The sequence below is a fragment of the Rhinopithecus bieti genome, unplaced genomic scaffold, assembly GCF_001698545.2.
Source record: "Rhinopithecus bieti isolate Rb0 unplaced genomic scaffold, ASM169854v2 scaffold_4553, whole genome shotgun sequence".
NCBI classification, from domain to species: domain Eukaryota; kingdom Metazoa; phylum Chordata; class Mammalia; order Primates; family Cercopithecidae; genus Rhinopithecus; species Rhinopithecus bieti.
This window is the reverse complement of record NW_016804694.1, coordinates 2,169,634-2,184,100: the sequence shown is the minus strand read 5'-3', so window position 1 is coordinate 2,184,100 and position 14,467 is coordinate 2,169,634. Positions and strand designations below refer to the sequence as shown.

Sequence of the window (14,467 nt, the reverse complement as noted above, 5' to 3'; positions counted from 1 at the left end):
TAGCCAGGATGGTCTCGATCTCCTGACCTCGTGATCCGCCCGTCTCGGCCTCCCAAAGTGCTGGGATTACAGGCTTGAGCCACCGCGCCCGGCTAGTCTATCTTTAAGAGCTCACTTTCCTAGATGTTGTGGAACATTTGAGAGGGATATGGTATTCTGAAAGGAGGGGCTGCAAATCACTCTATGTCCAGCAGCTGTGGGACGGAATGGTCAGTCTGTGAGGTCAGTCTCTGTACATAGTCTTCAGGCTCAAGTCAAGATGATTCTTCTTGGCCAGGTGCAGTGGCTCATGCCTGTAATCTCAGCACTTTAGGAGGCCGAGGTGGTAGGATTGCTTTAGCCCAGAATTTCAAGACCAGCCTAGGCAACATAGTCTCTATTAAAAAGTAATAAAATAATTTTAAAAGATATTTTCTTTTAAAATATCTTTTCTCTAAAGATGTATGTACAAGGTGTTCACTGCAGCATTGTTTTAAGAGTAAAAAGGTTTGAACCAACCTAGATTTCTATCAAAAATAAGCCGGAAAAGTAAATGATGGTGCAAATACACAATGAAATAACAGGCAACTGTAACAAAGAAAGGAAACTATGTACTGACATGGAATTGTTGACAACATATATCTGAAAATAGCAAGGTACAGAATAGTGTACAGTTTATCATTTGTGCAAAACAAGGAAAAAGACCACATGTGTATTTGCTTGTGTGGACAGGGAAGATCTCTGGAAGAATACACAAGGAACTGTATAATACTTGTTGCCTCTGAGTGGGAAGTAGTCGCTGTGGGGAAAGGGTGAGAGGCATTTCATTCTACGCCATTTTGTACCTTTTATTTCAAACTATGTGAACATATTGTCTACTCAAAAAGTGTACGTCTGTAACTCTCCTAAAAATGAATTACAATATGTAAACTAAAGACAGAACATACAAAAGTTGACATATACCCATGCAATCTATAAACAAAACACATTTATGGGGAAACAAGAAGTTATTAAATCAAGGTTGTAACAATCTTTTCCTTTTGCTCTCTATTTTTCCAGAATTGTTATGATGTGGTTATAGTAAGTAATTTTAAAGCAATTTTTCCATGTTTAACTTGACTTCCTCCATGATTCTACCAGTATTTCAATCAGTAATCATGGGCAGAAGAATGGAAATGAAGACTAAGGACTCCAGAATCCTCAAATTCACAATATATTCAACAAAGAAAAAAATCCCTGCCATCCTTAAAAAGTTGGCAAGTCAATAGTTTCCAACCCTTTATGAAAATACATGGGGTATAGGCTGGGAGTGGTGGCTCACAGCTGTAACCCCAGCATTTTAGAGGCCGACGCAGGTAGATCACTTGAGGTCAGGAGTTTGAGACCAGCCTGGCCAACATGGTGAAACCCCATCTCTACTAAAAATACAAAAATTAGCTGTTTGGTGGCACTTGCCTGTAATCCCAGCTACTCAGGAGGCTGAGTATTTCAATGTAATCACTTGATCCTGGGAGGCAGAGGTTGCAGTGAGCCAAGATCACACCACTGCACTCCAGCCTGGGAAACAAAGCGAGACTTCATCTCAAAAAAACAAAAAAGAAAATACATGGAGTATAAAGAACTACGAAAGAACGGTTCTTGGCTGAGCATGGTAGCTCCTGCACGTAATCCCAGCATCTTGGGAGGCTGAGGCAGGAGGGTTGCTTGAGGTCAGGAGTTCAAGACCAGCATGGTCAACATAGCAAGATTCCATCTCTACAAAATTAAAAAAAAAAAAAAGAAGTGGAAAAAGGAATGGTTCTCTAGCTAGGCAGTAAGAAGGCAGAGGGAAGCAAATCATTAAATTATGTAATGCACAGTTTCACAACCCGAGTGGAGGGCTCCTAGTTTCAAATAACCATTCTTTAATTTCTCATATTTTTTCTCATTCTCATCATAGGAAACCAAGGAAGCCACAGGTTATCCCTAACCTTCTATCTCCTAAACATCAAAACTAGTTTCCTTTCTGTTTAAAAAGGGGATGTTGGCCAGGCATAGTGGCTCACGCCTGTAATCCCAGCACTTTGAGAGGTTGAGGCAGATAGATCATTTGATGTCAGGAGTTTGAGACCAGCCTGGCCAACATGGTGAAACCCCGTCTCTACAAAAAATACAAAAATTAGCTGGGTGTGATGGCATATGCCTGTAGTCCCAGTTACTCGGAAGGTTGAGGTGGGAGGATGGTTTGAGTCTGGGAGGTGGAGGTTGCAGTGAGCTGAGATTACACCACTGTACTCCAGCTTGGGCAACAGAGTCAGATCTTGTCTCAAAAATAAAAATAAAAAATAAAGGAGAGGTGGAGAAAAGAGAGACTTTTAATTTAAAAGAAAAATAAAGAAAAAAGCACATCAAGTTGTCATAAAATCATTGCCTGTGTGTTTATGACGCAGGATAAAATAGATTTGGAAACATTCAAATGCCAGCTGAAGGAAAGGAGTTCTTCCCACCCCTGAAACAAGGTAAACAGTGACCCAGCTCTGTAATAAAAAGGAAACACGACAATCAGGGGGTTAACAGAGCTCGTCTGGTGTGGCCATGATCTGCGGCTTGGCCTCTTAGGCTGACATTCACTTGAAGTCTATCATCTGATATAGTCACTTTCTTGGTTGTAATCTATGAGCTGCCAGTGTTTACTTGTGAGACTGTCTGGGAGCAGGAAGGGAAGGAAGGTAAATATACCAAAGCCCAGCTGAGCAACTGACAGGTTTTACATTTTATTTCCAGGAAATGAGACAGTATTTTCACAAAGAAGAGGTAAGCCATCCATTCAAAATAGACACCGCCTTCAGAGGCAGCCACGGGATACACCCAACCTATCCAAAACAATTGTCAACGGAGGTGTTTCTGAGGTATCAAAACAGTAACAACAACAAACAAAAAACAAAAGAGAACTCAAATAACTCATTCGACATGTAGTGAGGCAGAGTCTATAAAGTACCCTAAAGCAGTTGGGTGCCGGGAATCCTGGTGGTGCTTCAGCCAATGATGGCAGCAGGGCTGGCCACTGTGGAAGGCAAGTGACTGAGGGCTTTCTAACTCAGTCTCTGTCCCACAAGACTTCTCAGTTGACCTTCAGAGCAGCGGAGTCACGGCTAGAGAGAATGCTCCAGACCATCTCAGGCTCCCATTGCCTGGCAGTCTTTCAAAGGCCCTTAGAGCATGGTCTTCAGAACAATCTCTTTGCTTTGGAGAAAAAGAAGAGAAATAAATAAATGAGGAGCTGGCATTTCCCTTCCCTGGACTCCCTGCTTCCAGCCTTGCCACTCTGTCTCTTCCTCACACAGCAGCCATAGCAAACTGAGAAAACAGAAGTCAGATCATGTTACTCTCACTCAAAGCCCATTCCTCATTCCTCTCATAGTAACAGTTAAAGCCAAAGTCCTTTCAAAGGCCTACAAGGCCCTATACAATCTGCATCTTGCCCAAGCTTCCTCTCCTCATCTCCTACCCATTCCCCAGTGTTCACTCCACTCCCCAGCACTGGCCTCTTTGCTGCCCCTCCAACATACCAGCACGCTCCCCCTTACCATTCCCTCTTTCCCCACACGGCAGCATGGCCACCTCCTTCAGAGCTTCCCTCAATAGTTCCTGCTCAGAGGTGCCTTCCTTGATTACCCTATCAAGCATTGCCAAGGCTTTCACCATCACCCCTTCTCCCCTTCTTGCTTGATTTTTCTCCACAGCATGAATCACATCTAACTTAGATTTTCACTTTTTACATCCTCAGCATCTAGAACAGTGCCTAGCACAAACCTGGCCCTCAATAAATCTGCTAAAGCATGTTAAAGGAGGGAATGAATTATATACAAGAATAGACAGGGAGAGGCGGGAGTTCTTCCTGTGTCCAGAGAGGAAGGGGACAAGAAAGGCTATTTACTTACTAGCCTCCAGGCTTTTCCAATAGCTTCTGCTTCCTTGATCCCAGAAAGGTGGGGATCCTGGCCTATGCCAAAGGCACAATAAAGTCACCGAGCAAATTTTCCCCTTTCTCTGAGACTGAATTCTGGAATGCTTTGGTAGGGGATTGAAAGGACTACAGAAGTTATTCGTCTCCCACTTCTGGGTAGCCTTTGAGGTGGTGGGCCTTGGGGCTGGGCATGCCTTCAGCCTTGGAGAGAGAGAACCAAGTGGGGGTTCCCTCCCTCTTAGCTAACGGTCTCAGCTATTAGCTCACAGAAGAATACAGAAGCCACAAGAAAGAAATTACCTCGACGCCCCTCAAGCAAACTTCCTTGCCCCACCTCCCACATGAAACTCTTCCTTCTGTACAACAAAGAATGTACCCTTCTACTCTTCAAGACTAATTCCTTTCTGAGCTCTGGACTCCCTGTCTTCCCCTGCCTTCCAAAGAATCACACCCTATCCGCTATCTTGGTTTTCCAGCATGCCCTTCTCTACCGGCTCCTTTCAATCAGCAATTGAACATGCTCGAATCTCGTCTTTAAAAAACAACAAAAACTCCATTTCACCCTACTTCCTCCTCCAAATACAGCCTTCTTTTGGTGGTGGTCCTCACCATCTTAGTCACAGCCAAATGTTGTGAAGAAGTTGTCCATTCTTTCTGTACTCCCTCATCTCATACTCACTCCCCAATCACTGTAAACTGACGTCTTTTTTTTTTTTTTTTTTTTTTAGACTGGGTTTGGCTCTTATGGCGGGCGCAGGGTCCCGGCCTTCTGGAAGATCCGCCTCCCGGGTTCTCGCCATTCTCCTGCCTCAGCCTCCCGAGTAACTGGGACTACAGGCGCCCGCCACCTCGCCCGGCTAGTTTTTTTTTTTTGTATTTTTTAGTAGAGACGGGGTTTCACCATGTTTGCCAGGATGGTCTCGATCTCCTGACCTCATGATCCGCCCGTCTCGGCCTCCCAAAGTGCTGGGATTACAGGCTTGAGCCACCGCGCCCGGCGGTAAACTGACTTCTGACTCCACCATCCCCCATGACTTATACTAGATAAAGTCACTGATATCCCACATGCCTGCACACTCAATGGGCAATTTTTCATCCTTATCTTGTTTAATGTCTCAGTAGCATTTCATATACGGACTTCTCACTTTATAACTCTTCATAAACACGTATTTACTGAAGAGCTACCATGTGCCAAACACTCTTCAATGCCCTGAGAATACTACAAGGAGTAAGATAAAATTCCTGCCCTCAAGGAGTTTAGAAATCTAGAGGCAAGAGTACACTAACAAATATTATTTCAATCTGGTAAATGCTTTCAAAGAAATAATAGGGCAATGTCTAGAATGTAATGAGGGGGGTCTACCATAGACAACAGTGTGGCCCAGCAAGGCTCAAAGGACACCATGTAATGTCTGTTTTTTTGAGACGGAGTCTCGCTCTGTGCCCCAGGCTGGAGTGTAGTGGCCGGATCTCAGCTCACTGCAAGCTCCGCCTCCCGGGTTCACGCCATTCTCCTGCCTCAGCCTCCCAAGTAGCTGGGACTACAGGCGCCCGCCACCTCGCCCGGCTAGTTTTTTGTATTTTTTAGTAGAGACGGGGTTTCACCGTGTTAGCCAGGATGGTCTCGGTCTCCTGACCTTGTGATCCGCCCGTCTCGGCCTCCCAAAGTGCTGGGATTACAGGCTTGAGCCACCGTGCCCGGCCTGTCTTTTTTTTTTTTTTTTTAAGAGATGGGGTCTGGCTCTTTTGCCCAGGCTGGAGTACAATGGCACAGTCACAGCTTACTGGAGACTTAAACTCCTGGGTTCAAGGGATGCTCCAGCCTCAGCCTCCTGAGTAGGCAGGACCACAGGTATGTGCCACCATGCCTAATTTTTTTTTTTGAGATGGGGGTCTCACTGTGTTGCCCAGGCTGGTCTTGAACTCCTGGCATCAAGTGATCCTCTCACCTCAGCCTCCCAAGTAGCTGTGAGGACAGCCGTGTACCAGCTCTAGTGTCATTTGTTGCCTGCCCCACATACCTCTTTTCCCAGCTCTCTCTCTTTGACCATTCATCAGACTATCCTGTAGGCCCTTCTTCTACTACTCATCCTCTAATGTTGGTGTTTCTCACGGCTAAGAACTTGCCTTTTGGCTCTTAATACCACAGAGAGGGTAACAGTGGTTCATCCACTTCCATGGCTCATGATCCCCAAACCCAGGATCTCAACTTGGCCTGTCCTTCAGGCTTCAGATCCACACATTCAAATACCCACTGAACAGCTCCATTGATGCCCTCAGGTGCCTTAAACTTTTCAGCTGAGAACTAAATTTGTCTGCCCCAACTGCTCCTATTTTAGTAAATGCATCATCATCAACTCAGGTGCCCCTAATAGAAAGAAACCCGGACATGATCTGAGCTCCCCTGCACTCCCCACAGCATATCAGTCCCACAGACCTGTGGATTCTACCTCCTTAACTACCTCTTGAATCTATCCACTCTGGCCATCCCTGCTGCTACTTCTCTAGCCTAGCCACCATCATCGCTGGCCATGATTACTGCCTTTATTCTTGTTTCCAGAACCATGTAGTCTCTTCACTACAGCCAGACTAACCTATCCAGAAAAACACAAACATCAACAGTCAGATCTCCACTTAGTATCTTCTGATAGTTTCCCCCTGCACCTAGACTAACTCTGCAACATGTGTGTAACACCCTTCATGACCCAGTCCTGCCTACTTTTCCAGGCTGAATGCTCAATATTTTCTCTAGCACTCTGTACTTCCCTCAGCCCCTACAAACCCCTTGCTTTTGCTTCTTGTCCTTCCACCTAAAATATACACTCCATGTCCTTCACTGACTCGGGGAAGACTTTCCTTGACTCAGCACCCTTTATTATTCATATTGTAGGATTTTACTATAAGGAGCCTAGGGCCTGCACTTAGAGCAAAAGTTCCACGAGGGGAGAGGTTGCACATGCCCTCTTTGCTTTTATCCCCAAGCACTTAGCATTTAGTAGGAGCTAAGAAAAAGGAAAGACCCAGGACTGGGCATGGTGGCTCATGCCTATAACCCCAGCACTGTGGGAAGCTGAGGGCTGATTCAATGAGCACAGGAGTTCGAGACCAGCCCAGGCGACACAGTGAAACCCCATCTCGGCCGGGCGCGGTGGCTCACGCCTGTAATCCCAGCACTTTGGGAGGCCGAGACGGGCGGATCACAAGGTCAGGAGATCGAGACCACGGTGAAACCCCGTCTCTACTAAAATACAAAACAAAAATTAGCTGGGCGTGGTGGTGGGCGCCTGTAGTCCCAGCTACTTGGGAGGCTGAGGCAGGAGAATGGCGTGAACCTGGGAGGTGGAGCTTGCAGTGAGCCAAGATCGCGCCACTGCACTCTAGCCTGGAGGACAGAGTGAGACTCCGTCTCAAAAAAAAAAAAAAAAAAAAAAAAACCCCATCTCTGCAGAAAATACAAAAAATTAGCCAGGCATGGTGGTGCACACCTGTAGTCCCAGCTACTAGGGAGGCTGAGGTAGGAGGATGCTTGAGCCCAGGAGGTGGAGGTTTGCAGTAAGTAAGCTGAGATCATGCCACTGCACTCAGCCTGGGCGACAGGAAAAAAAAGGAAAGACCCAGAAGAAAGGAAGCAAGGAAGAGATTTTCTTTGGGGTTGGTTCTGGTTCAAGTTTAATGAGACAAGGGTAAAAGCAGTCCAAACTCTCCAGGGTACAGAAAGTAATTGAAGTAGAAGCCCTAGCCAGGAAAAGGAGCATGTCTGGTTATATCAAGAACCATAGCAGTAGGCAGTTGGACAGAATATATATCCAGCTGATGAGGTATAACCAGACACTCTCTATGATTAGTTCATAGAATATCAACTTATTTGAGCTTGCTCTAAAAATACTCAGTGTTCATCTAGGGTTAACCAAGAAACTCAAAGAAAAGTTGCTTTGGTTAATGATGCTACTCTATATTTGCACAGGTAGTCTCCTACAATAGACATTCCTGGAAGTAGGTATGAAAAATCATAAAATTACATGTTAGGAGGGAAGGAGGACCCATTTTTTAGAGGGCCAAAATAACTGTATTATCACTAAAAATCAAAAAAGGGCAGGAGAAAATTTTACTGTGGGAAATAGCAATGAACAATCTGAAGTGTCTCCTGCTAAACACCAGAGATGGCCAGAACTGCTCGTATTCCATCTCCAGGCCCTTTTCCCAGCCTGATGGACAAGCTAGGCTGGTGGGCTGACAGCTGGGCTGCAGCCTCCAGCAGCAATGGGATCCCACCGTGGCCAGCAAGCACTGATTTTCACTCTCAGTACAACATGGTGCAGGGCTCACTGGAGTCACTGACTCTCCTGCATTGGACTCCTCAGGGTGTGTTTAAAGCTATCGTAGCCCAGCAGTCAAAGTCAGCCCTGGATCTCTCAACCGGGGCATGCATGGTTCCCTCAAACTCAATCTTCCATACATTTAGGGTGCACTGAAAGATGATTAATAGCATCTAGGAAGGCCACTCTCCTAAACTGTGAAAACTTTTCTGGGTGCCGGCAAGACGGTAGCAGCTTTTGGTGAAAGGGAGAAGACACTCTACCACAGAGCACGAAGTCAGAGAACAGCCTTTTGACCTCCAGAGGAAGGACCATTCGGAAATCACAAGGATTACAGAGACAATAAGGAATTCAAGGTTCTAGGACTTCCTGGGTTGCTACTCCATACAGTCCAATTAATCCCACAGCAGACCTCTACTAAGTTTCACTAGGTGAAGAGTTCCTATGATGCCCTTGTCATTTCAAACTGTGTATTCTGAGGTGTCAATAAGAGTGATAGGGGGAAAAAAAATTAGACCAGGCGCAGTGGCTCACACCTGTAATCCTGGCACTTTGGGAGGCTGAGGCAGGTGGATTGCTTGAGCTCAGGAGTTCGAGATCAGCCTGGGCAACATGGTGAAACCCTATCTCTACAAAAACTACAAAATATTAGCTGGGTGTGGTGGCACGCACCTGTGGCCCCAGCTACTTGGGAGGCTGAGGTAAGAGGATTACCTGAGCCTGAAGGCCAAGGCTACAGTGAGCTGTGATCACGCCACTGCACGCCAGCCTTTTTCAAGAAAAACAACAACAAAAAAAAGAATGACAAAGGAAAGAAATTCAAGAGAGGAAAAACCACACCTTGATGACAAGGAAGGATACTAGGACACAAAAGAAGAGAAGGAAAAAAGAAGGGGGATGAATAGGGAAGTGGTGAGAGAGAAATTAAAAAGCTTCTAGTAACAAGTCTGATAATGTTCCATCCCATTACAATTTTGCAAAGCATACTTTTTCTTTTTTTTCTTTTTTGAGACGAAGTCTCGCTCTGTTGTCCAGGCTGGAGTGCAGTAGCGTGATTTTGGCTCACTGCAACCTCTGCCTCCCAGGTTCAAGCAATTCTCCTGCCTCAGCCTCCTGAGTAGCTGGGATTACAGGTGTGTACCACCACGCCCAGCTAATTTTGTATTTTAGTAGAGATGGGGGTTTCACCATATTGGTCAGGCTGGTGTCAAACTCCTGACCTCGTGATCTGGCCCCCCTCAGCCTTCCAAAGTGCTGGGATTACAGCTGTGAGCCACAGTGCCCAGCCTGCATACACTGTTTAAAGTAAAAAAATCTTAAGAGCCAGACGCAGTGGCTCACGCCTGTAATCCCAGCACTTTGAGAGGCAGAGGTGGGCAGATCACCTGAGGTCGGGAGTTCGAGACCAGCCTGACTAACAAGCAGAAGCCCTATCTCTACTAAAAATACAAAATTAGCCAGGCGTGGTGGCGCATGCTTGTAATCCCAGCTACTTGGGAGGCTGAGGCAGAAGAACCGCTTGAACCCGGAAGGCGGAGGTTGTGGTGAGCTGAGATCGCGCCATTGCACTCCAGCCTGGGCAACAAGAGAGAAACTCCATCTCAAAAAAAAAAAATAAAAATTCTTAAGAATACAGTGTTATGTACTATTTGAGTACAAGCATGTGGACACTTCTGCCTCATCCTGACCTTGCCACGATCCATTTTCTCTTAGACAAACACTGTCTTATACAAGGCAGGCAGAAATGCTGACTTCATGCAAACGACCCTGATTCTCCAGGGACAGAACTGAGTAGGTTACAATTACCTGCTAACAAGTACTCTCTCTGGAAGAGAGAGGATTACTGCTGCCACTCCCTCAAAAATCCCTTTAAAAGGCTGTCTTTCAGCAAAGGAGGATGGGCAATATCAGGGAAAGCCTTACAGGTGGGCTGACAGATACTCCTCAGAGCTTGGGCTTTGCCAGTTTCTCCTGTCCTGTGTTGGGACCACCCTCTACTTAGCCTATAGGAAGCTGGCAAGAGATACAGGCCATGTGGTCTGACCTGGATACATCTTCCCAGACACCCCCAACCTCTGGAGGGGACTTTGTGTCACAGATTTACACAATAGTTCACAAACAACTCACACATGTGAAGGCCATGGCACACTCTAACTAGTAGCCACAATTCACTATTATAGTAGCAAGGGGCCAGGCGCAGTGGCTCACGCCTGTAATCCCAGCACTTTGAGAGGATAAGCGGGGCATATCACCTGAGGTCAGGAGTTGGAGACCAGCCTGACCAACATAGTAAAACCCCGTCTCTACCAAAAATGCAAAAATCAGCTGGCTATGGTGGTGTGCACCTGTAATCCCAGCTACCCAGGAGGCTGAGGGAGGAGAATCACTTAAACCTGGAAGAGGAAGGTTGCAGTGAGCCAAAATCGCGCCATTAAACTTCAGCCTTTCAGCCTGGGCAACAAGGCAAGACTCCATCCCAAAAAAAAAAAAAAAAAAAAAAAATTGTAGCAAGGCAGCTAAGGAATATAGTTTGAAAAAGCCCCTTGGTTGAAAATCACTGTTCTAAAGGACCAAGGAGATTTTATTTCTACATTGCTTGTTATTTTCTGAGTACAACCCAAAGAAACTGCTAGGAAAAGCAAAACATAAGAGTTTTAACACTCTTGTCAACCAACTAACATTGAATGAGAACGAAAGAAACGGGAGGGGAGCAGCTGACAGAAGACTGCTCTCTCACCTCACCAGCTCCAGAGGGAGATCATCTATAGGGGATTTCAAAAACACTTTTCCATTCAGAAAAAGTCTCATGTCAATATCCCAGAGAGCCACAGTGACTCATGATACAGGACAGTCTGTTATCTGTCCTAGCTCCAGAGCATCCATCTCCAACTCAGGACCCAGCATCCTAACATTCCCATCCTCCTCCTCTCCTCTGGTCTCACACAAGAGATCAATGGCTAATCAGTCATGAGACTCTACTCCTCCCACTGACATATGAAGCTTCAATAACCAGCCCAGGAGGCCTAGAAGTGAGGCTGCTCTTGGTGAAATCAGAATACAGGCATGTCTGCATGGGCAACCCCCTGCTGCCACAGGCAGGCAGGTCTCCTCTGAATTGGTAAGAGCAATTCCTGCTCCAGGGCCTGCAGTGGTAGGACTCTGACAATTATAGGCTTGCCTGTCCTAGTTCCCAGATCCTAAACTTGGTCCTTTTTAAAAATTCCAATGCAACAGGGATTAAACCAGCTTTCAGTTGGCCGTGGAATATGGAAGGAAGGTTGGTATTTAAACCGAGAATTTTCTCTAAACCCAGTGAAGCTGTTGATAGCTCTGGCATGTCTTTCCCTAAATCGGGTCTCAGAAAACCTGTCTGTCTCTAGAGAAAACTTCAAAGCTGCATTCGGTGCGATAACTACAGAAACCAAGATGGGTGCCAGAACTGCTCCCAGCCAATGCATTTAACAGGGAAGCTGACTCATTTTACTGTGTAGCCCTCTAGTGTTACAAAAAAAGTGAGAGACACCCTCTTTAGCCTTTGGAGAGAAAAAGGGTATCTGTTATTACTCCGCAGAATTAACTCTGTGTAATAGGAGCCAGACGTAAAATTAGGACACAGGGCCCAAGGCCCTTCTTTCCCTTTTTTTTTTTTTTTTGAGATAAGAGTCTTGCTGTCGTCCAGGCTGGAGTACAGTGGTGCAATCTCGGCTCACTGCAACCTCTGCCTCCCAGGTTCAAATGATTCTCTTGCCTCAGCCTCCCAAGTAGCTGTGACTACTGGCGTGTGCCGCCACACCCAGCTAATTTTTGTATTTTTAGTAGAGATGGGCTTTCACCATGTTGACCAGGCTGGTCTCGAACTCCTGACCTCATGATCCGCCCATCTTGGCCTCCCAAAGTGCTGGGATTAGAGGTGTGAGCCACCGTGCCCAGCCTTTTCTTTCCCTAATGTTTTGTGAAGCCATTTACCATGCTTAGATTGCAGGGAAAGAACTTAGGTGGTAGACTGGGTGAAGAAAGCCCATGGGTGTCCCTAGGTCTGCCTCCAACCCCATCCCCCGACTCAGCAGACTTCAGTTCAAAGGCCACAACCTGATCTTGGCCAGATCTGGGTTCCCAGATCACTGCTCCTCTCAAAAAGGGAAAGAGGGAAGAAAAAACATTCGCAAAGCCTCCATAGGTACTTTCTAAGCCTTGGCATCATGTGAATATTATGTCTCGTGTGGGCCACACTGGGAACTGGGGCAGGGCAGGTCACTGCTTCTCATGCCTGTGTTTTGCTTGTGCTACTGTCTCTGCTTAGAAAGCTAACTGCCTAGGGAACCTTTAAGGCTCATTCAAATGTCATTTCCTTGATGAAGCTTTCTCCCATACCTGCACCTCCCCAGGCCAAATCAGATGTGTCCCCTCCTTTGAAGTTTCATAGCACCCTGATAAGGAACTCATCACACTATCTACTTGCCTTTCTATCTTCTCCGCCAGACTGTTCATGCTGTAAGGGATGAGATAATGTCTTATTTATCTTTTTCTCCTGAGGCCTAGTGTAGTATTCCTATAAATGCTTATGGAGTGATGGGAGGTGAAAAGGAAGAACAATGGGATTCTGCCAGAATCAAGTAGCTCTTGGAGGTGAAATTCTTTGAGGGCTTAAATTTAGGCACAAAACCCAGTAGCATACAGCTGTTAGTAAAGTGGTAAAACTTCAGTTCCAAACAGCCAACTTTCAAAGGCCGCTCTGCCCTCCCACAGGTCAGAATGTATTCCTTGGGCATAACAGGCACAGACACATGTCCTGCTCGGCCTTTGCAACAAGCCTGCTGCCTCCATTCTGGCTGACCAATCGAGGGCCAGTTTCAAACTACAGCTGCTTGCAAGTCAGCATCAGATTCCTGGCCCTACTATCCTATTTATAACTCACTGTATACTCAACTCAAGGTTTTTTCAACACCTGGACAGCAACAGAAGTGTCTTGACAACAGCACCATCTAGTGATTGGTACAGCAAAACGTCTGACTGCGTGTGTTTTTTAAAATCACATCTTTATTTTACCTCCACAACCAAGGCACACATACGTAGCCTCCCACTTCCCTGCTGCTCAAGTAACAGTTGAGGTTAATTCTATCTCAACTCTTCCTCTCATGCATTATCTTTAACTCCCTTTACTCCTCCCCATTTATTCCACCTCTTCCCTAGTTGAAGAATTGTTTATCTGACTCTCTTTCCAAAAAAATTTGTTGAAGTTTGGAAGTAAAAAAGTCCTTTCTTGAGGGGTAGGGATTCTCACACCCACTCACCTTTTCGTTCCCTAATGAGAACAATTCGTCGTTCTTTCACTTCTGAGCTCAGATTATTTACCATTTTATTAATGCAATTGTCCAGAACCAAAGAGTACGTTTTGGACTCAATGTCCTTCCGACAAATGGGGCATTCTCTCTTCCGCTTCATCCATTCATTGATACAGTAGGAGCAGAAACTGTGGGCACAGTTCAAGGTGACAGCCTACAACAGGAATGTGAACACACATATCAGAACTTTCATGCTTACTTTCTCAGGATGCTTCTGATCTCAAAGTTAGGCCAGGAGTGAATTTCAAAGGCCAAATGGAAAATCAACCACAATCCCATCTTGAGGGCTTACAAAGAGTATCAGAATCTTTCTTGGGGTTGGGCCAGGCGTGATGGCTCATGCCTATAATCCCGGCACTCTGGAAGGCCGAGCTGGGTGGGTCACCTGAGGTCAGGAGTTCGAGACCAGCCTGGACAACATGGTAAAACCTCGTCTCTACTAAAAATATGAAAATTAGCCAGTCATGGTGGTGCACACCTCTAATCCCAGCTACTCAGGTGGCTGAGGCACGAGAATTTCTTGAACCCAGGAGGTGGAGGTTGCAGTGAGACAAAAATCACGCCAGTGCAGTCTGGCCTGAGTGACAGAGGGAGACTGTCTTTAAAAAAAAAAAAAAAAAATCGTTCTTAGGGTTGGGAAATTTTGAGCTTTATGTTAGACAATTCTTTTATTTTCTCAAAGTTAAGGGATTTGTCTGTTTCAGTCCACCGAGACCACGCTCCCAGTGTGGGCTGGCCACCTTGCAAACAAAATGTTACTGGATATGAGTAGGACTAATAAGTGTGTGAATGCTTACACCTGTAATCCTAGCACTTGGGGAGCTGAAGAAGGTGGACTGCTTGAGCCAGGAATTCAAGACCAGCCTGAGACATGGTGAAATCCC

General features: G+C 45.9%; 1 protein-coding gene across 1 annotated transcript in view; it reads right to left on the bottom strand.

Annotated features, from left to right (window-relative positions):
• Window positions 1-2,716: 2,716 nt before the first annotated feature.
• Window positions 2,717-14,467, bottom strand: part of RNF8 (ring finger protein 8) — a 39,352-nt gene continuing 27,601 nt past the window's right edge. Inside the window, 2 exon segments of the mRNA XM_017870142.1 lie at window positions 2,717-3,201; window positions 13,533-13,737. Coding sequence (XP_017725631.1) covers window positions 3,185-3,201; window positions 13,533-13,737 — 222 coding nt within the window. The 3' untranslated portion in view covers window positions 2,717-3,184.